Raw genomic sequence first — 22249 nt, forward strand, 5'->3', positions numbered from 1 at the left:
ATAAGATACAAAATGGTGGGTAGAGAATGAACCTGACTGTTGGGCTTAGGGATGGTGACAACTGGTACAAAGTCCAATGGGCAGTCAATTTTCAATGGTACCTCTATGGGACTGATATGAGACATCAAAACTGTTCCCAGGATGATGGGCTAGCATGTTCAACAGGCGTGTGAACAATACCAAAATGGGGCAGTGTCTGATACTGTGGAGGGCAGATCTCCATTCTTGAAGCTAAAATGTCCCTTACAACCTCAGTTATTCCGTGATTCAGTTTATTCATCCTAAATTGTCATTTTTCAGTCTTCTTAATTTAGTCATCTCTGTACTAAAAGACAAGGCAAAAATAGAGAGCTATTTATTGCTTTCATTTTACTCCATGTCTTCCTCTAGGGCTATGTAGTCAACTGGCAGAGAATACCGGAAATGTTATGACACTAACTTATTCCTGACATGTGCTTTCTCTTTTAAATTAACAGTCTTTCCTAGTTTTAGAGGGAAAAAAAAAGATAAAAATCACAGATGGGCATCTAAAATGCGCTTCTTTTGAGTTACGTTCCACTGCTATACTGTCATTGTTAACACTGACACAGTGCAAGACTAACGTTAGGCAAAATCTGCTACATGACCCTCTGCAGTGTTTTATGATTCTATTTTGAGTCAATCAAATTACAAGGTTTATTACAAGGAAATAGTCATAACAAGTCTGAAACACTTCAGATCACTGATTATACCCTTCACAAGAGGCAGATACAACATCTGTCATCCTTCAAAGCCTCTGCAGGATATGCAATTGATTTAAAGACTCCCTACTTTTCTTAGCAACTGAGATGCTTAATGTTCTAAATCCTTTAGTGTTGAAATCTATCTTCTATGCCTAACAAAATGTCCCTTTTATTTCCAAGGCACAATCTAATTTATCAGCTATAAAGAATAATGAAAAGCTTACAACACACTCTGCCCTAAACAGCAAGGGCTTTCTGCTACCTATGCCTCCAGAACATAGGACTCATAGGACTCTTTTATACATGTCAATATTCTTGGCTATAATTGTCCAGGAAATTTTTTTATTTGCTTGGAAACACTGAGCAGCCCACAGAGATAATACTGGCACAAAAAAACCCCGTCAAAAAAAAAAAAACCAAACAGAAGAAAACGTGTTTGCTATATTGAATTTCCCATATAAGTCTTCAGTTAGCTCTAAAATACATAGCTCACAGAGAAAAACTGGCCCATGCCAAGGTAAATGTGAGGCTTGAGAGAAATGTAAACAATCCATATCTTCACTCCCCTAGACTGAGGCACATTACTGCGCAACAGGAAATAAAACTTACTGTGTAAAAAACTATAGCCTTTTGTTGAGGTAAAATACTGCAGACTATTTTTAGATTCTGAGATCCTCCTGGATACACTGATAGGAAGAAAAAACACTTGGCCACAGCATAAATGGCAAGTCAAGAAACAGATTCAGACTTCACTGCTCTTCTAGCAGCTGAGATTATGAATGTGAACTTTGGCAATTTTGGCTTGTCAGCATTTTACTTGGATCTCTGAAGAGAAAACACATGCTTCACATAACAACTGGAATGTTTTTAAATTAGGACATTTCTGTTCGCAGCCAAATTTACTGTAGCGACTAGGAATTTTCAGTCTAAAGTTTATCCAGAATAGTCCTTCAAATCACAAGAACAATCATTCATCACCAGCATGTTTCTAGACATTGTGATTCATTGTTGAGGGATTTTCAGAGGATTTCTTACAGTACCATGCCTAACTTCCAAGCTTTTTTTTTCTTTTAATCACAAATAATAGTATGACCTGCATCTCCAAAGTTTGAGGCCAGTACAGTGAATCAGCAAGAAATACACCAGTTAGGACAGCAAAAGACAGGTTTTTCAGAATTCTGAGGTTATTTAAAAGATAAAAACCAAACACCCACTCACAAGTCCACTATTTAACTTAACAGAATGGTTTTAAGGACAGTAACCCCTGTCTTGGAGTAGAGTAGTGCTCCTTTCTGGAGTCAGAGACATTAGCATTGAAGGGTCATTTATTTGCCTCCACATCCAGAAGCTCAAGATTGTCTCCCTGAAGCCACAGTAAGCAGGAAGTCTATCACACTTGTAGCTACATCCACCTGCTCAAACTGGGAAAGCTTCAAACAGAATTTCCTATGATCCAAAGGTATTTGAAAGAAAAACCAAAACCTCACCCCACTTACAACAAAAGGAACATTCTACTAGAAGTCATCTTGAAGGCTGCACTGCAGATCTAAGGATATGCATTTACTGAGAGCCACTGAAATATCATGCAAGGAATAGTACTTAATATCTGGGATAGTAGTTTCTAGCATGACACTGACATTCTCTTATGTTATCCCCTATTTGCCTAGACAGAGGCTTCTGTGAGGAGGAGGGTGACAGCAGGCAACTCAGTTATCCATACTTCACATTCAATTCACACACACAGCAACTTTGCAACAAAACTTGAATCCAGCAAAAAGGCAAACACAATATGATTTTCATTCTACTGAGAGGAGTCATCAGATGACTGATGTGAGTCATCTTACTGAATCCTGATGAAATATGGGTTGACACTGACCTTCATTCAGACATTCAGATTTAGAATGCAGTGACCTCAATAGCATAACACCCAATTTTAGATACTCCACTGTTTTAGCTTGGTAGCAATAAAGTTGTATTCTCAACACTCTGTTCTTTGTCTTTAATAACATCATAAAACAAAGAGCAGTCAGACAATTCCTTGTGGCAAATGATCCTATAAAAATCAGAGCCAACATACAATTCCATTCCCTGTTCATAACATGACCGTAATTTAAGTAAGTGAAAAAATCAGGTAACAGATCAGGCCTTGAATGAACCAGCAGAAGATGGTTAAGCAATCAAATAGTAAAGTTCTTACGTTATTCCTGACACTAAAAATAGTGTGCCAAAAATGGCACAAGTACAATTTCATGAGTAACTACATACCTGCTCTCCTTGCCTCAATGCAAGCAACACTCATTTCCTCTTTCAATTCATGGTTTTCGTTGGCTATGGCTTCACCCACTGTAACAAATCTTCCAACTGCGAGGTTAACTGCTTGGCCCACTCGCTGAATTGCTTGCAGAGTCTTGTCTGAACGCTTTGGTTTATCCTTGTGATTAATAAGAGTAGTTATCTGCAAATAAGAAGAGTTATTTATTAGAACATTTTAACTTCAGCATTAAAGGCAAGTTTTGAACTGAACTCCGTAATAGATTTTTACCATACTTCAGTAATAACATTTAGTATTGAGTCATAAGGTATCATTTAACTTCTCAGAGAATAAAAAAAAAAAAGGTTGCTCATCTGCTGTGATCTCAGTTTAATTCAAATGAACAGAAGAATTTTTACTTTTTTCCCTCCTGTTTGCAGTATTAAAATAAGCTCCCTCGCATCTGAACAGCCTTTCACACTACAGACATAGCCCTTCCCCCATTAAAGTATCCACTGTACTCGTAACTTAAACTCAATTGCACATGTTTCTAGAATTTAGAAAAAGGTTGCCATTTAGATGCAAGTTATCAGTAAAACAATTTGCAAGGACATTCCTATTCTGAACTCCTGTCTTAGCTTTTCTGTCCACTACATCATGCTATACATTCCCTCTTGGATCACACAGACCAGAGATCAGCTGTACACTGGCTGCAGGAGACTGAAGATTTGTCCAAAACACCAAACTTAAGGAAACAAACAAAGAGATCCTTTCCCCTCACCGAGGAGAAAGGCATGAATGCAGAAGTAGATTCTCAACCAAGGCATTAAGTAAATGTGAGAACAGTATGCAATCCTGCCACTCAGAAATAAGTAACTATAAACTACATTACAAACATGAGCTTTACGTTTTTGGTATGACAACTGTTTTCTTATGAGAAGCAGGACTGAAGTTAAACGCTGTAGTTTCAAACATCCTAAATCACCATAAAGGCCCAACAAGGATAGTCCTGCCTGTCTTTGCCTCCCACTGTCATGGTTGCAATTAATTTATCTGATGTGAGTTAAACCTGAGTTGTGGAGAAGGTGATGCTTGTTAATTTAGTTTTTCCCATAATCAGGTTTCCAGTCCAGTTCAGTGCGTAGCTCTACAAATACTTCTAGTGGCAAACGGTAAAAGGTATAGACTGGAGAAAGACGGGCAGAAGTGCTCCTTTCAGCAGCAGTGTGATTTTAAAATGCCCACAGAACTGTACCGTAAGCCACATTCCCAGGCGCTCAAGGATGTCTGCTGAGAGAATCTCAGAAATACATGAATTACTTAACTGTCTGAACACCTCAGCTATATCAGCTTAATCACAAGTGTCTTTGCCATTCCTCAAAAAAATATAAACCATCATTCACTCACACATTCTCCTACTAGTCAAGCCTATGGTTGGACAAGAGCATACAAGCTGTACCTGTAATGCTCACATGAGATCCAAGGACATAGTAGGAAGCAATGTAGGAACTGTTCTGCTTCATGATGTGATCAATGCCCAGCGCTTACCCTTCAGATGTTACTGAGTTGCCTTTCTGGGGGAAAAAAATGGTGGTTTTCAATACCTTTCTGAGGCTAGTTTTGAATGCCAGGAGTTCGTTTAGCCAAGTGTCCAGTATTAAACTCTTTGCAATGGAAAATGTCAATACTTCATAGAGTTCTTTGCACACTGAAGGGGGGGGTGGGGGTGGGGGGGAAGAACAGTGCTGTCCTAAGGAAGAACTGCTATGAGAATGGAAGAGTATTTTGTCCTGGTACAAAACATCAGTACAGAAATGCTTAGTCTGTCCACTGCCTTCTTATATATTCTTATATATGCCTTATTTTCCCAACTTGTACATAAGCCACAAGGTCTAAAGGAAGGCCACTTACTATAATTCATACAACAAATCTGCCTGTGTAAGAGTTCCCCTGCAAGAAGTCACCAAGCTTCAACCCCAAAGCCTCTGAACCCCAGATGCCCTTCCAGTGCAAAGATCTTCTTACGATGAAAACAGTCTTATTACATTTGCTATTATTTACTGAGCAAATAATTCAGATTCATTTTAGAGGAGGAATGACATTCCTCAAAACACACAATTACCACCACTTCAGTGGAAATTCAGATCAATACGAAATTGATGGTACAACCAGCTGCACTATGCAGCTCTCCTGAATTCTTGCACTGTAGATGCTTCAGGTATACCAAATTAACAAATACCCAAAATCTAACAATCCCAGCTGGTGGATTCTTGATTAGGCACGGCCAGCAAGCCTATTGAGAGCATTAGTCCAAATGTTGAGGAAGACCAATTTGATAGAAGGTCACAACTTTCTTTCCTCAACTGCTTTTTAAGCAAACAGCAACCCAACACTGGGTTAATATTACATTCATACAGTTAATGACTTCCCATAAGTGTATATAAAATAACGCTGGCCTAAGACAAACTGCAAGCTTACATACTGGCTTGCAAGTTTACCTCCCACAGCATTTCACACCAGTAAAAGTTTAAATATGTTCTGCATAACCCTGAAAAAAAATGCATGTGCAAATCACATTGCAGAGTGAAAGGAATCCCACTGTCTCTTAAAAATCACCAAGGGCATTTATTTTAATTCCTATGTTACTGTAGAGGTATGCAAATAATAAAAATCATGAAGTTGTCACAGCTTAAAAGGCTTTATTAAAATCCTACAAAACACTTTCTAAAACATGAGTGCCTTTTACATTTCTATCCTTTCTTTAGCATTCTCTTCAGAGGGCATCATAAGTTTTGCAGAAAAAAACCCAAACCCATTCCCCCTCCCCCCCCGTCTTCCCATAGGTTAAGCAACAATCAGGAGCTGTTTTGACAGCTCCCTCACCAGTGTCATGTTAATCTCAAAGTTCAGCAAGACCAAATGTATGGCCCTGCACTGGGCCCAAGACAATCCCCAGTATCAATGCAGGCTGGAAGATGAATGGACTGAGAACAGCCCAGCAGAAAATGACTTGGGGTACTGGTGCTTGAAAAACTGGATGTGAGCTGACAACATCTGCTCGCAGCCCAAGAGCCAACTGCATTCTGGGCTGCATCAAAAAATGTGTGGCCTGCAGCTCAAGGGAGGTGATGCTCCCCCTCTCCTTCACTCTGGTGAGACCTCACCTGGAGTGCTGCATCCAGCTCTGAGACCCCCAACATAAGAAGGAGCTGGACCTGCTGAAGCAAGTCCAGGGGAGGGCAAGGAAGATGATGAGGGGGATGGAACACCTCTCCTATGAAGACAGGCTGAGCAAGCTGGGGTCATTCAGCCTGGAGAAGGGTCCAGGGAGATCTTATAGTGGCCTTTCAATATATAAAGGAGGCTTAGAATAAAGATGAAGAAAGACTTTTTACCAAGGCCTGTAGTGACAGTAGAAAGGTCAATGGTTTTAAATTAAAAGAGGGTGGTTTTAGATTGGACTTAAAGAGGAAATTTTTTACCAGAAAAGTTGTGAGGCACTGAAACAGATTCCCTGACTTGTGGACACCCCACCATCGTAAGAGTTCAAGGCTAGGTGCTTTGAACAACCTGGGGCTTTGATGAGGCTTTGAGCAACGCAATCTAGTGGAAGGTATTCCCACCCATGGCTGGGGGCGTGGAACTAGATAGTCTTGAAAGGTCCCTTTTAACCCAAATTATTCTGTGATTCTATGACCTACTTTAGACACTCACTGGAGTAGCTTGTATATGCAAATTAAACCCAGCTTGGATGCCTACAGTTGTACACAGCAGCAGAGGCTTTGCAAATACCTCCTGGAATAATGAATTTTTAGATGGATAATATAATTTCTTCTCAGACTGGCTAACTTAGGGCCACTATAGTAACTATCTTAACATTGGCATGGAGGGAAGTTTGTTGAGCTCTCTTTTTTTTTTTTTTTTCAGAAAAGTCAAAAACTATGGATTGCCAGTTAAAAACAACCATTGTGAAAAAACTAAAACAGAGGTTTGTCAAGAAGCTTGAAACATAACAAACAGCTTCATGTAACACCTATTTCAGATGTCATCAACATTATGTAGCAAATGCAGCCTGTACTGATATTAGATTTACATAGGATGTGTGCTATAAAAAAATAACAAACAGCCCTGAAATAGGAGTAGGTAGGTCATGATGAAAGAAAGAGATAGAGAAAGATATAAAATATAGATCAGCTAAGGCAAAAAGGGCTGGTCTTGGTTCTAGAAACATGAGTTAGACATAAACCAAATGTAAAATGCTTAAGAACGTCAAAGGCACAAGCAAAGCTGTTTGGACACAGATGGGCTTCTCATAACCTGCCACCTGCAGAAAACATTGCTATGCAAACAAGGAGAATGTGTAATTCTGAGAAATATCTTACTCTTTCTATCATGAAGTGTTAAGAGTGACAGGTGTATTTCTAGCTATGTCCTCCATTTCAAATAAAGTTTTGGAAAAGCAGAGGCAACAGCAGTTTCAGATTCTTTTCAAGACTTAATCAAGCAGGTAATTACCAATCAGTTAAAAAGCTAACAAACAAGATCTTAACTGAGCAAGGAGAGGAATTTCACTAGCATGTTAAGTGACAAACTGAAGGAACCTGAGATGCTAATAAGCAGCACAAAGATTATTTAGCAGTTCAGACCATGGTAAAAAAAAAAAATCCCTAGGCAGTGAAAGTGAAGGGTTGTTGGGAAGAGGCACACAATACTACTTGCCTCAGGACACAAACACAGCAATGAGCATTAAAAGGCAAATGATCTAGGGTTCTACAATAAAGAATAAACAACGTTTTTGCTCCTGGCTTTTAAACATTTAAAACAAGGATAAATTAGACAGGTTAAATGGAGAAAAGCAAAGACCCACAAGAAACCTAACAAGGAACTTTGTCCCCAACAATCATCTTTCTCCAAAGAAACCCTAAGAACCTATAAAAAAACTGAACTAGTAAAATGTGCAGCATTCAAGATATTTCAGATTACCAAGAATTGCTTTTCCCCAGCAGCCCATCCAGCTGCAACCAGACCAGAACTGTTATTGCTGTGTTTCTTTCATTTTTTTTTCAGTTAAGGAAACCACTTCAAGTCCCAGAACATTATCTAAGCCCTCCTTTAAAGCTTAGCACCTCCCAAATATTTAATCTGTTGTATTCTGATCATGTATTACCCAGTGACCAACATCTGTGGTATTTGGACAGGAGCTAACCACTGAAAAGATTACCTGCAAGTCTCTTTGAACAAGAGTAATATGTTACATGCTGTTTACTTAAGGATTTACTGATCAGGTCTTAGAAAGGAAACAGTCCTTTCGATGGTACTCACCCTCTGTTTAATGTGAGCTCTTACGCTGCTGCCATGGAATGCTTATCTGAGATTTCAGACAATCAGTTTAAGGAGTGCACAGTCTCAAGAAATTGGCAGTTACAATCTTTTGTCACTTTTTACGAGAAGCCACGGAAAAATAATGGTCTTTTCCCAAGTACTTTACCAAAACTAACACATACAGTCATAATGTATCACGATATATTTCATATTTAAGGAAACCAGCTCAGTTGTAGCAGTTTTTGAGCAGCTGTTTTCAGATCTCTTTGAGGGCCTTTAGATACTGACATTGAAGTCGTTATATGCTTCATGCACAGGAAACATCATGGCAGCACGCTTAGCTAAAAATATTCTAATGTCTATTTATTGTCAGTGTAATTAAGTCTTGCATGACAGAATTAAGTGATACTTAAGAGACTGGGTTTCAGGAAGTATTTATAGACATCTATAAATAAAACCAGAGGAAATGTAGCTATTTCACAGCCACTGCTACAAACATAAGAGTTAAACTAAGAAGTTGCATTGGAAGTTACCCTATCCATCTCCCTCCCTAGGGAAGTACCCGCATTGGTACACAGGATGATTTAGACTCTAGAGTAGTATTTGTTACTACCTCTTATGTGGTGGGTTGACCCTGCATGACTGCCAGGTGCCCACCAAAGCCACTTTATCACTCCCCTCCTCAGCTGCACAGGGGAGAGAAAATAAAACAAAAGGCTTGTAGGCTGAGGCAAGGACAGGAAGAGATCATTCACCAGTTACCCTCATGGGCAAAAAACAGCCTCCACTTGGGGATATTAATTGAATTTATTACCAATCAAATCAGAACAGGATAATGAGAAGTAAAACAAATATTAAGAACACCTTCCCCCCACCCCTCCCTCCTTCCCAGGCTTAACTTCATTCCCAGTTCTCTATCCACTCTCCCCCAGCAGTGCAAGGAGATGGGGAATCCAGGTTGTGGTCAGTTCATCAAAGTTGTTTCTGTTGCTGCTTCTTCCTCAAAAAGAGGTCTCCTTCCCCTGCTCCAGCGTGGGGTCTCTCCCATAGGAGACAGTCCTCCATGAACTTCTCCAACATGAGTCCTTCCCACAGGCTACAGTTCTTCACAAACTGTTCCAGCATGGATCCCTCTCACTGGTGCAGTCCTTCAGGAACAGACTGCTCCAGCATAGGTACTCAGTGGTGTCATGCCATTGAACCTGCTCCTTTCTCCATATCCTCCCTTGGACATCCACCTGCTCCAGCATGAGGTCCTCCACGGGCTGCAGGGGCACAGTTGCCTCACCATAGTCTTCACCACGGGCTGCAGGGGAATCTCTGCTCCAACACCTTGACCACCTGTTCTCCCTGACTTCTTTGCTGAGCTTGGTGTCTGCGGAGCTGTTTGACTCACATATTCTCGCTCCTCCCTTATCTGGCCGCAACAACTTCTGCACAACATTTTTTCCCCTTCTTAAGTATGTCATCACAGACACAATACTACCATTGCTGATGGGCTGGGCCTTGGTCAGTGGCAGGTCCATCCTGGAGCCAGCTGGCATTTTCTCTGTCAGTTGTAGAGGAAGGTTCTGGCAGCTCCTTGGAGAAGCCATCCCTGTAGCATCCCCTGTCATCAGAACCTTGTCACAAAAACCCCATACACTCATATTAATCAGCTTTCCTGCTAGAAAGAAAATCAAGACACTATCTCTATGCAATAAGGATTAACAGCCTCAGAGTAACAGCTCCTATTTAATTTTGTGTATTCTCTGCTTTCTACCTTCCATTAACTTCATAATGGTAGAAAATTCCTTTCTGAAAAAAAAATGTAATACTGAGAATGGAAAGCCTTTGCTAAGAAAATGCAATAGCACTACATATGTCGGAAGAATCACAGAATCGATTAGATTGAAAAAGACATCTGAGATCACTGACTCCAACCTATGACTGAATACCACCATGTCAACTGGACCATGGCACTAAGTGCCATGTCCAGTCTTTCCTTAAACACCTCTAGGGATGGTGATCCCATCACCTCCCTCGGCAGCCCATTCCAGCATCTAATCACTCTTTCTGTGAAGAAATTATTCCTAATGTCCAACCTTACCTCTCCTGGCACAGCTTAGGACGATGTCCTCTTGTCCTGTCACTACTTGCCCAGGAGAAGAGACTGACACTCTCCTTGCTACGACCTCTTTTCAGGTAGCTTCTACAATAGAAGAGTGTTGTACAGTAAATTTGGTTGCATTTGATAGGACATAGAAAAATCTTGGTCAAAAAGGCCCTTCCCATGCAGCCTGCACTTTCAGTAGTTCATCTTGAGTTTGAACTTCTAATATTAAATTTTAAGTACTGTCTGTCATTAGCTTTGTGTACTACTTACGGACAACCAGGTCTTCAGACTCATTAGCCAGAGAGCAGCACATGTTGTTCCAACACCCACACCTGCTACAGAATACAGCCATGCGTGAGAGAGAGCAGAGAAGCAGCAGCTGGCATTTGACATCCTGTCCATAAGGGCTACAAGCAGAACTGTCACACAGACTTCTCATCACAAGATGAGCCTCAGGGATCTCAAGAAGTGAACAAGAACTACCTGTTTACTTGTCCTAGAAATCAGAAGTCTGTTAAGATTAGATGCCTGTCCAGGCATAGTAGAAAATGCTTAAGATTTCCATTATTTCAAGCAATAAAATATGTTTTAGAAGTTTGGTTAATGTCTGAGTTTTTAGAATTGGAAAGCCTTATCTCTCTACTCATATTTCATTATGTAGAAAAATTGCACAAATAAACTTTGTAGAAACTCAGTTTTGAAAGTTTCTGAAGGTTGGAAAAGACTAAACAAAATAGAATTCAACTGCATTAATTACTAATGCACTAGTTAACTGTAAGAACCCATACTGTATTCATCCTGAAAACATTATTTGAGACAGCTGGCACTGCTTTATGGACAACTGAATGCGTCATTATTCAAAGGGTCAAACAAACTCTTCTTGCAGAAGTCACAAAGTCCTCAACACATCATTCAGGACCCTGAGTCAACACTTGTGTAAAAAAGCAGCTCCCAACAAGTGGTGTGATCCAGCTAATGTGTTTTCCTCGTACTGCCTATGCACTGATGTCTAGAAGGGCAGTACAAATATGCTCCATGTCCAGGACTGCTGAGTACTGTTATTGTTGCATTGAGACTATTGTAGTTGTACCTTTACCCGAAGGCTCTTTAGAAGTACCTTCTCATTGGTTTTATACACATCTTTCCCAAAAACCTTCAGGGAAGCAAATTAAATAAACAACTTCAACAACCTGTAAGCTGGTTCACTTATCTGTGGGCAAATGCTGACACACTTACCGGAGCCTCAGGCTAACTTTCACATGTAGTGTCTAACAAGCTGGTAAGCCACCTCTGAAAGGGTGAGGGAACAATCTAGGACCTGCAGTGACAAGTAGAAGCTGTCAAGCAACTCAAGAGCAGCCCTACCAAATCAGATCTGGTATCTGGTATCCCTGACCTAGTATTTTATATCTGATAGTACAACTTACCTACTTGTCTAGAGACAATTGTGAGAATGAAACAAGCAAATGCAACACTAGCCATAGTACAGCTGTAACCAGAATTTTTGGTTAACTGCAAATTGTACATTTAATTTTAAAACACCATTTAATTATGTACTTCTCACAAGCACAATAGCTTCAACAAATGGAAATATTATCTGGAAAGTGTGAAAACAGTCCTCTTCATCTCCTTCAAAACCCACTCTTTGTAAAGTTCATCAGGAGTGACAAGAGTACACAACATCAAATTGAAATACACGCCTCAGACTATTAGTACCATCACTGTGTACTTGTTAGACATTCTTGGAATTTTTAAGAGATCAAAAGAAAGGATTCAACTCACAGCAAGACTGTACTATAGTAGTGAATACCCTTTCTTTGTGCTGACTGCATTCCTAGAAAACCAAGGGCCTTTTAAATTTCAAGATCCAAACTGCACCACTGAGAAAATGATTATCCAAAATGTGATACAGATGAACTTGTTCAGATGAGGTGTAGTATTTTGATGACAGCAATTTATTTCCTTGAGTGACGGTTATTTTGGGTTTGGGGATTTGCGTGATCTCTTTGGTTTGGTTTTTTTTGTGGGACTTTTCTTGTTGGTCTGGGGTTTTGTTTGTTTATTTGTTTGTTTTGTTTGGGTTGGGTTTTGGTTTGGTTTGGGTTTTTTGAGGTGTTCTTTTGTCAAGGCAATGAAAACTGGAAACTTCAGGAATTCTTTTTCTTCAGTGGGATTAAATTATTTCCAATTCTTTCTTTTTGCAAGTTTTTTTTGAAAAGGAACTTTGGAGAAATAAAAAACAAGAACAAAAAAAAAAGGAATGAACACAGCTCTCACTATTCTTCCAGTCTGTGGATTCTTAGATATTATGTGGAAGACTGAATTAATTTAGCAATGCTACTGAAGTAACACTACTGAAGAGGAGAAATGTGCTTTCTTCTAAATGTTCACTTTTCACAGGCTCCTTAAAATCAGGGATCCCCACTGATCTGCAGAGGTGAAGCAGAAAAGTACACAAAAACTGATGTGCACTGCTGCTATCCTCCCCTCTTTTTTCCACATATGGAAGAGAAGAAAATGATCACTGGAAAATGCTCAGTGAGGCTTGACCACTGATCAAAGCTACCTTGTTTACTCTTATTGCCACGTGCCTTGCAAGTCAGAGAACTACTGCCCTATCTTCCCCTACAAAGAGGGGGGGATGTCTCCAGAAATTAGTGACCACGATAAAGATCTTAATTTTCAGATAATTCAATATCAAGCTTTCTTCTCTTTTCATACAGATGTACGGAATTTCACAGACTGAAATTTGTACCAAAATTTGCACCTTTGGGCAACTTGACACGAGTTGGCAAAAACTGTTTTTCAAACTGGAAGTCCAATTTAGCCTCTTCTGATTATATGATACACCCATCAACAAGTACATGGAACATGAGAAAATATGTGTTTACCTATCATAAAATGCACGCAGAAGTAAAACTGGCTAACTCATCTGCTGTCTGGAAGTTTGCTGAAATGCACCACTACGTCACTAGAAAAGGTGAACATAAGCTAAATGACCAAATAATTGGGTTTTGAGGCGCACAAGGCAGTACATTTTCCTCCCCTCCTGTTGCCCTCCAGTTCACTAACTTCTTACCTAAAAGGGTAGATTTCATAAACAAAGCTATTACCCTTTTTCATTCCACATGTAGAATTCCTGTGCTTGATCAAGTCTAAGAAAACCCAACTCAGAGGAAAGTTCATTGTTTAAAGTGTGCGTTCAAATGTGGTCAAAACAAATGCAGACATGTTTTCAGCACCAGAGAGATGCAAGTCTGAGAAATAACTCAATTTACTTACACGATCAGGTAACCTCAAAACTAGAGACTGGCAAATGTTAATTGTGGCTTTTCTCCCTAACTTGCCTTTGTTAATGTACCTAACCGTCTACTACTTGTGCAAACAATGCTCTGAGTTGCTCTTTCCAAAAAAAGCCATTGTTGTGGAACTAAAAATTCAGACACTGTAATAAAGAATGTAGCAGGGACAACACATTAATAACAGCAATTGAGAATTCTTTCTATTCAAAAGAGGATTGGCTCCTGAATATGCAGCAAAAGTTGCTCTTAGTTCCATAAACAGGCAGCTTCCCTGGCATGAATACCAGCCATTCAATCCATCTTGCACTGAATGTTGCCAGCCAGGAGGGTTCCTACAGCCTTTTTCAGAGAAGGCTTCCTTAGCAGCATTTTGGCATACCACTTCCATTCAGAGCAACACCTGGTATTCCATTTTGAAAAGCACATACTTGCTCTAGAGATTAATAAAGAACTACAGCATGCTATGGAAAAGGCTATGCAAATCCAACTGCTATCCACCTACAGGAGTGCAAACCAAAACATTCATATAATCCAGGAACTATTATTTACGTTAAAGTGCCTTTATGTTCTTTTGATTGCTTCGTTGAAGAGCTCAAGGACAACAAAAACTCATTCAGCTGGAAAATTTAAGAACACTTAAATGTAACACGGAGATACAATGCAAAATCTTTGATAACTAAAAGGAAGCACTCCATACACCAGTCTAACTCCTACATGTTAAGCACTTGCAACATTGGACAGTATTACCCTTCTGCTTCTAAACCATTTTCACACCTGTGAATAAACAAACAAACAAAAATACCATCACAAACCCCATGTTTACAAGATTATGTTACTACAGAACAATTTTGCTCTATTGCTATTTGAAAATACAGGATTTGCGTGGTTCTAAATGGTTACACTTATTCTGCTTAATACAAACATGTTTCTCTAAAACAAAAGTAACAGCATAATTTTTTTATTTTTCCATATACATCTGAAAGAACTTTAGGATTTGCTCTTACATTACTGCTGTAACTGATGTTTAGGAGTTATCTTACCATTTGAGAATTCATTTTATGCATAAAGCCAAAAAAATAATCCAATTCAGTATCTAAAGTAGATTAATTAGTAATAAGTTGGCACTAGAATCTATATCACTGCACATTGACATCATTAGCTTTAAACAAGGCTATTAATGGAATGTAATATAACTCAATGAGTAAAAAATAGAACTTAAGGTTCTAGCTAGCAAGGGTTATACTTTGTCAATGAATCAAGAAATGTAAAATAAATCCATGCAGGAAGCTATAGGCTCATAGTACCACACAGTAGTTTTACTGAACTATAATCAGAGTTGTTTGCAATCATTAATTCATAAATCATCCTTTAGGGATTTCCCTACCTAATCTATCTAAAACCATCTGTTAACAATGCTGAACAGCAAGAAAGCTGCTCTAATTCTTCTTGTGCAGGATCACAGAGAGGCAGTTTTGATTTAATAGTCATTCTAATGGAGAACTACAAAAATTTGTTTAATCTGTAGAAAAGTCATTAATCAGATCTCAAAAATATGAAAGATAAAATTCCATTGAAAAAGATTTTCAGCTATGTCAGTAAAAAGCATCTTCCTTCAGCTACTTGAAACGCTAGTCTGACTCATTTATCACATCAAAGACTAAGGTATAGAACATTATAAAGCAGTAGCCAAGCTTAAAGCCAATTTCAGTATCCAAGGGTTCATGGAAAAAGAAGCCTGAAACTACAGCTGTTTCATGATAGTGCTGTTGCTCATGTGGTAAAATGTTCAGGTGCAATTTTCTTTGTAAAGCAAAATATCATTAGTGATAGTAATATCAATAATTATTAATGTAACAAAATTGTAACAATATTTTCATTTACCTCTTTAGTCTATTCTGTGGTACTCCTGGCCTCCACAGGAGTATTGCAAATGACCCTCTATTTCTCTTTCACTTTTCATAACGACCTAGCTCCAATGACTAAAAGCTGTCAATTAAAAAGTAATCTCAGTAAAAGGAAAACTGTGATCACATCAGCCAAGAAATACAATTGATACTTTTACTGAAATAATCACCTTTTTGATATCCAGATGACAATCTCCTAAGATTAATTTTTCTGCATAAATCGAAGAGAAAGAATTAGACTCCTTTAGGGGCACAGAGCACCAAGTGTAGGCTGTAGGCTGAGTAACAGCTGAGCTGCTGCCAGAAAAAGAACTTGTATGGAGTGGAAGATGCTTAACACAAAACAAAAAATAACGACTTAACCCACAATACCTATGGGGAACCACGGGGAAAGGGGCAGTGAGTTAGTGACTAATTGAAAGTAACGAGGTTCCCAGGCAGCATACCATATGCTCCCAGACTCACGGCACTCAGAGCGTAGGACTCTGCATCCACGGCAGTTTCCCCGCAGTACAGATGTAAACTAAGAAGAGTTTAGCAGGAGGTTTGCTTCACTCTGTACAAGTTATAACGCAAGCTTCTACACCACAATTCATAATTTTATTACTCAACAGTAGTGCCAAGTTTCAAGTCTAAAGGGAGTACCAAATTAACTCGCAAGGGGAAAATTCTGGAAAAGGGGATAACTTCTCAAAGCTTGCAACTTACCAGGTTTTTTTAAGTAACAAAAAGCAAAGACTAGGTCCCAAGAAGCATTTTAAAAGGAGTGTGCTCAGATTTATTTTTTTTTCCCCCTCAGATGCACTGAGAAAAGCAATGAGTTTAAGACAAATATGGATCACCCGACTTTTTCCAAAAAAGGATTTTCCCATCCACCAAGAAAAGCCATAAGGGTCAAGCACAAGCCCTGGCACCATACTGGAGCAGCAACAGCCAGCAACGTAAAAACCCTTTAGCACCTTACACATATGAAAGGGAAAGACCTAGAAGTACCAAAAAAATTCCCAGTGAAACAAGGCAGCCAAGGGACTTGCTAGAACAAATCTGTCAGTGCATCTGCTGCATGGGAAATGCAAATAAGTTGAAATGGATCTGAGTTTGGACTGAATGCTGAAGTTCAGGAAGGGAGGAAACTATGCATATTTCTTAGTTTTATGAATGTTGCCCAGAGTGTATGAGATGCTTCTATTTAGAAGACACTTCTGCTTAGAAAAGGGCCACGGCAGACCTCGATGAAAAGATGGTATCTACTTTTGATACTGTACCAATGGAAGCCTATTTAACCTAAGCCGACTGAAGGCCCATACTAAGACCTTAAATCATCTCGTCCGGGAGCTGCTTTACGCTGACGATGACGCCCTCATTGCCCACACAGAAGTAGCTCTGCAGCGTTTAACATCCTGCTTTGTTGAGGCTGCTGAGCTTTTTGGGCTGGAAGTCAGCTTAAAGAAGACAGAAGTCTTCTATCAACCTGCACCTCAGGAAGTCTTCCATCATCCCCATATCACCACTGGCAAATCAGAGCTCAAATCAGTCCAGCAGTTTAATTACCTAGGTAGCATCATCTCCTCGGATGGTAAGATCGATGGAGAGAGAGACAACAGGTTAGCAAAGGCATATAGTGCTTTCGGAAGACTCCATAAAAGAGTTTGGCAAAATAAACACTTGAAGAAAAGTACAAAGATCAGTGTTTACAGAGCCATAGTGCTGTCTACTCTTTTATATGGATCCGAATCATGGATCATCTACCGCCACCACCTGCAACTCTTAGAACGCTTCCATCAACACTGCCTCCATACAATCCTAAACATCCACTGGTCAGATTATGTGATCAATACGTCTGTTCTAGAACAAGCAGCAGTCACAAGTATTGAGGCCATGTTACTGAGAACTCAGCTGCATTGGGCAGGACACGTCTCCAGGACAGAGGACTACCACGTCCCTAAGATTGTGCTTTATGGTGAACTTGCCACTGGCTGCCACATGAGAGGAGCCCCAAAGAGAAGATACAAGGACTCCCTGAAACAACACCTCAGCCTTGGCCATATTGATCATCATAACTGGTCTTCTCTGGTTTCCAATAGGAAGGCCTGAAGACACACCATCTATAACGCTGCTGCTTCTTTTGAGAACACATGCAGGATCACGCTAGAGGAGAAAAGACAATGCAGAAAGAATCGTGTCCTGCTGATACCATCCCAGGAGTCTTTCTGCTGTGCCTTTTGCAACTGGACTTGTCTATCTCGCATTGGCCTCTTTAGCCACCAGAGCGCTTGTAGCAAACGTCGGTAGAGTCCTTCACAAATCTTCATTTGCAAAGCCTAGCCATGATAATTTAGAAGAGTGCCACACATGTACAACCCAAACAAAATAAGCCTGGTGAAGCTCCTTGAATACATCCAGAGGAAATATTCTTCAGCAAGGAAGCATACTAAGGTCCACGTCTACAGGTATACTGAAAATCTCAGTGTGAGTTGCTGTTCAGAGTTCTGCTACTACTGGGTTACAACATGAGCAACCTAGTAGTTTCCCATCACCTCAGAATCACAGAAGGGTCAGGCTGGGAGGGACCACAGTGGGTCATCTGGTCCAACCACCCTGCTAAAGCAGGGTCATCCTAGATCACACTGCACGGAATTGGGTTGTCAGTCCTTGAATATTTCCAGTGTAGAGGACTCCACAACCTCTCTGGGCAACCTGTTCTACCCACAGAATAAAGAAGTTACTCCTCATATTCAGGTGGAACTTTCTGTGCATCAGTTTCTGCTTGTTGCCTTTTTTTCTGTTGCTTGGCACCACTGATAAGAGCCTGGTTCTGTTCTCTTGGCACCCTCCTTTCACATACTTATATACATTGATGAGGTCCCCTCTCAGCTATCTCTTCTCAAGGCTGAACAGGCCCAGTTCGCTCAGCCTGTCCTTGTAGGAGGGATGCTTCAGTCCCTTAATCATCTTTATTGCCCTCCACTGCACCTGCTCCAGGAGTCCCATGTCTCTCTTGTCCCGAGGAGCCCAGAACTGGACACAGCACTCCAGATGTGGCCTCACGAGGGCTGAGTAGGAGGGGCAGGATCACCTCCCTCAACCTGCTGGCAATGCTCTTCCTAGTCCACCCCAGGAGTGAAGTGCCTCTGGCCTTCTTGGCCCCTAGGGCACACTGCTGGCTCATGGACAGCTTGTTGTCCACCAGGACGCCCAGATCCTCCTCCACAGAGCTGCTGTCCTGCAGGTCAGCCCCCAGCCTGTACGAGGTTATTTCCCCCCAGGTATAGGACCCTGCATTTGCCTTTGCTGAATTTCAGAAGGTTCCTCTCTGCCCATCTCTCCATCCTGTCAAGGTCCTTCTGAAGGGCTGCACAGCCCTCTGGGGTATCAGCCACTCCTCCCAGCTTTGTGTCGTCAGCAGATTTGCTGAGGAAGCATCTGTCCCTTCATCCAAGTCATTGATGAGTAAGTTAAACAGTACTGGGCCCAGTATTTTACCTTGGAGGACACCACTAGTGAAAGGCTTCCAACTAGACTCTGTGCCACTGATTATGACCCTCTGGAATCTGATGTTCACCCAGTTGTCAGTCTGCCTCTGTGCCCATACAGCCAGTCCATGCTTCCTGAATTTGCCTATGAGGATGTTGTGAGAGACAGCGTCGAAAGCCTTGCTGAAATCGAGGTAGACAATATCCACTGCTCTCCCCTCATCCATCCAGGTAGTTGTTTCATCATAGAAGGCAATCAGGTGGGTTAAGTGTGATTTACCTTTAGTGAATCCATGCTGACTATTCCTGATCACCTTCTTGTCATCCATGTGGATAGAAATGGCCTCCAGAACAAGGCGCTTCATCACCTTCCCAGGGACTGAGGAGAGGCTGACAGGTCAGTAGTTCCCTGGGTCCCCCTTCTTGCCCTTTCTGCTGACTGGGGTGACATTTGATTTCTTCCAGTCCTCAGGCAACTCTCCTGATCACCACAATCTTTCAAAGATGAACGTGAGTGTCCTTGCTATGGTGTCTGCCAGCTCTCTCAGCACTCATGGATGCATCCTGTCAGGGCCCATGGACTCATGGATGTCAAGTTTGCCTCCTTGACCAATGGAAAGTCTTCCTTCCAACATTCCTTTACCCTAGTCTCCTGGGTCTGAGATTCCTGAGGGTTGGTCTTGTCAGTGAAGACCGATGCAACCAAGGTGTTCAGTAACTTTGCCTTCTCTGCGTCCTCTGTTAACCTGTTGCCATTTAGCAACAGGCCCACATTATTCTTAGCTTTCCTTTTGTTCTTGATGGATTTGAAGAAGCCATCTGAGGACTTCCAAGCCAATGAATCCACAAAACAGCTTCCCCCGAGACACTGCTAGCCTACAGACAAAATTCAAAGACCAGTGTCATGGAACAGTAGCATACTGAACTCCATATCTACAGTTTTACACTTTTCTTAAATCTCTCTCTTGGACAGCTCATGCTTTTTCAGTGCCATGGAGAATAATATCAGTTCCACTAAAGATACAGTAAAGCACCAGCTATTACAGTCCATTTCTTCAGACGTTATAACCCTGATGTACTCAGTTACTTCCTTACCACAGTTCTATTCCTTTGAAAGAAAATAAGAACAGAGCAAAGCAGCTCTTCATAATTGTGCTAAACTACAAAAGAAAGCAAAGTGATCCCTACTCCAGAATGTACCTATGTGATGTACTCAGAGAATCTGTGTAATCAAAGTGACTGCAGAACAGGCTATAAAAGTGTTAGATAAAATGAACTGGAACAACTTGACAACATCAGATGTTATTCACTAAGATTTCAAGGGGCTAAAAGATACAACGAACTATATCAACTTCCTCATGCAATCTCCTGCCTAAAACTAGATCGACAGTTGAGGTATGAAGGTTGCCCAACACTTGTACATGGAAAATCAATACAAAAAGTTAGGAAGAAGTAGCAGAGACCTGCATAATTATGACATATTGACAAAGACTCAACATAGTGTTTGTTAAAGGAATTGCTGCCTCACAAAACAACCAGATTTCTCTGTAGACATCACAGATCACATGGATAAGAAGCCACTCTGCTGAAAGAAAACTAGGAAATAAAGTGCATACTATTTCAAAGGACACTAAGCAAGTCTATGGAAGAAATAGAAGCCCTTTTGTATGAGTATTTTACTTATTAAGAGACAGCATGATGAGAAGATGAAGGATAAAAGAAAATAAATGACTGCACACTTTAACAGAGGGAGATGACCAATGGACTTACATAGAAACATGCACTGCAACATGGATTATTACATATAATCATAAAGAGGGAGGAGAGATAAGCAAACTTCCTGTCAGATCATCTTTCCAGCTTGTCCCTCTGTCTAGCAGCCCTGTTCTCTACAGTATCAGACACTCTCCAACTCACTGTGGAGGAGTTCACATGCCTGTTGAACATGCTGGCCCATCACCCCAACATTCAGACCATTAAAAAAGATGTTAAACAGTACTGTCCCCCATATCAGTCCCTGATAATTGATCAGAAAAAAACCAGAGAAAAGATCACAGATTATATACAGACCTCTAGCTTGATGTACAATGGCTATTCTACAGTCATATCTTCAGTCTGAAAATTGCGTCTGAGCTTTTTACAACAGTAGAAAAACATCAGCTGTTGGTTCTTCTTTGGGCTCTAATAATTAACTCCAGAAACTTATTGAAAAACAGAATACTGACAGAATATTATGTAATGGTATATAACATTTACTGAAATAGGAATTATTTTAGCTAGCTTCAGAGAAAGCAAGGAAACAACACCAAAGAACAGGTTTCTTTTATCCAACTCAAGGCAGGTACCACTGTTAACTTATGTAGAATCTATGACTGAAAACAACAAAATTCAGAAGCTTTCGTATCATGGGCTTTTTGTAGTTAAAATAAAGAAAAGCTTAAAAACTTTTATTTTTGACTATATAGATCAAGTCAATTCCAAAACCTCTGACAGTATATCCTATACCAAGAAAATTGGAAAAACATGTTCAGTAATATACAGGCACACAATCATTCTCCAAAGTGCCTATGACAAAAAGGGATTTCTGAAGGTTGAGCAGCTAGTTGTAATCACAGAGGTCTCCCCTCTGGATGCTGGAGGATAGTTCACCTTCAACTGTGAAAACTGTCTTCCTTTGGGAATACAGAAGCATAGAATGATTCGGGACAGAAGCAATCTTAAAAGTCATCTACTTCCACTCAGACCCTGCCAAGGGCAGGGACACTTTCTACTAGACCAGGGTGCTCAGAGCCCCACCCAACCTGGCCTTGGACACTTCCAGGGATGGGGCATCCACAGCTTCTCTGGGCAACCTGTTTCACTGTCCCACCACCCTCATAGAGAAGAATTTCTTCCCGATACCTAATCTAAACATATCTTCTTTCAGCTTAAAGCCATTCCCCTATGTCCTATCACTTCATGCCTTTGTAATAAGTCTCTCTCTAGCTTTCTTGTAGGTCCCTTTTAGGTACTGAAAGGCTGCTATAAGTCTGTCCAGAGCCTTCTCTTCTCCAGACAGCCAAGAGCTCAAAGCTTCTCTCCTTGCCCCAAGCACCTCATTGTAAAGGTTGACAAGATCCTATTCTGCAGTTTCTCAGAAGGCTTCCTTAGAACAGATCTAGACAGACAAACTCCTACAGC

At 40.6% G+C, this 22249-nt stretch overlaps 1 protein-coding gene across 1 annotated transcript in view; it reads right to left on the reverse strand.

The window, feature by feature from the left end:
- The window catches only part of CTNNAL1 (catenin alpha like 1), a 59846-nt gene that overhangs the window by 34446 nt on the left and 3151 nt on the right, over window positions 1-22249 (reverse strand). The window contains exon 2 of the mRNA XM_064658938.1: window positions 2988-3177. Coding sequence (XP_064515008.1) covers window positions 2988-3177 — 190 coding nt within the window. The remainder of the gene's footprint in view (window positions 1-2987; window positions 3178-22249) is intronic.

This window comes from Pseudopipra pipra, chromosome 1 (genome assembly GCF_036250125.1).
Source record: "Pseudopipra pipra isolate bDixPip1 chromosome 1, bDixPip1.hap1, whole genome shotgun sequence".
Lineage (NCBI taxonomy): Eukaryota > Metazoa > Chordata > Aves > Passeriformes > Pipridae > Pseudopipra > Pseudopipra pipra.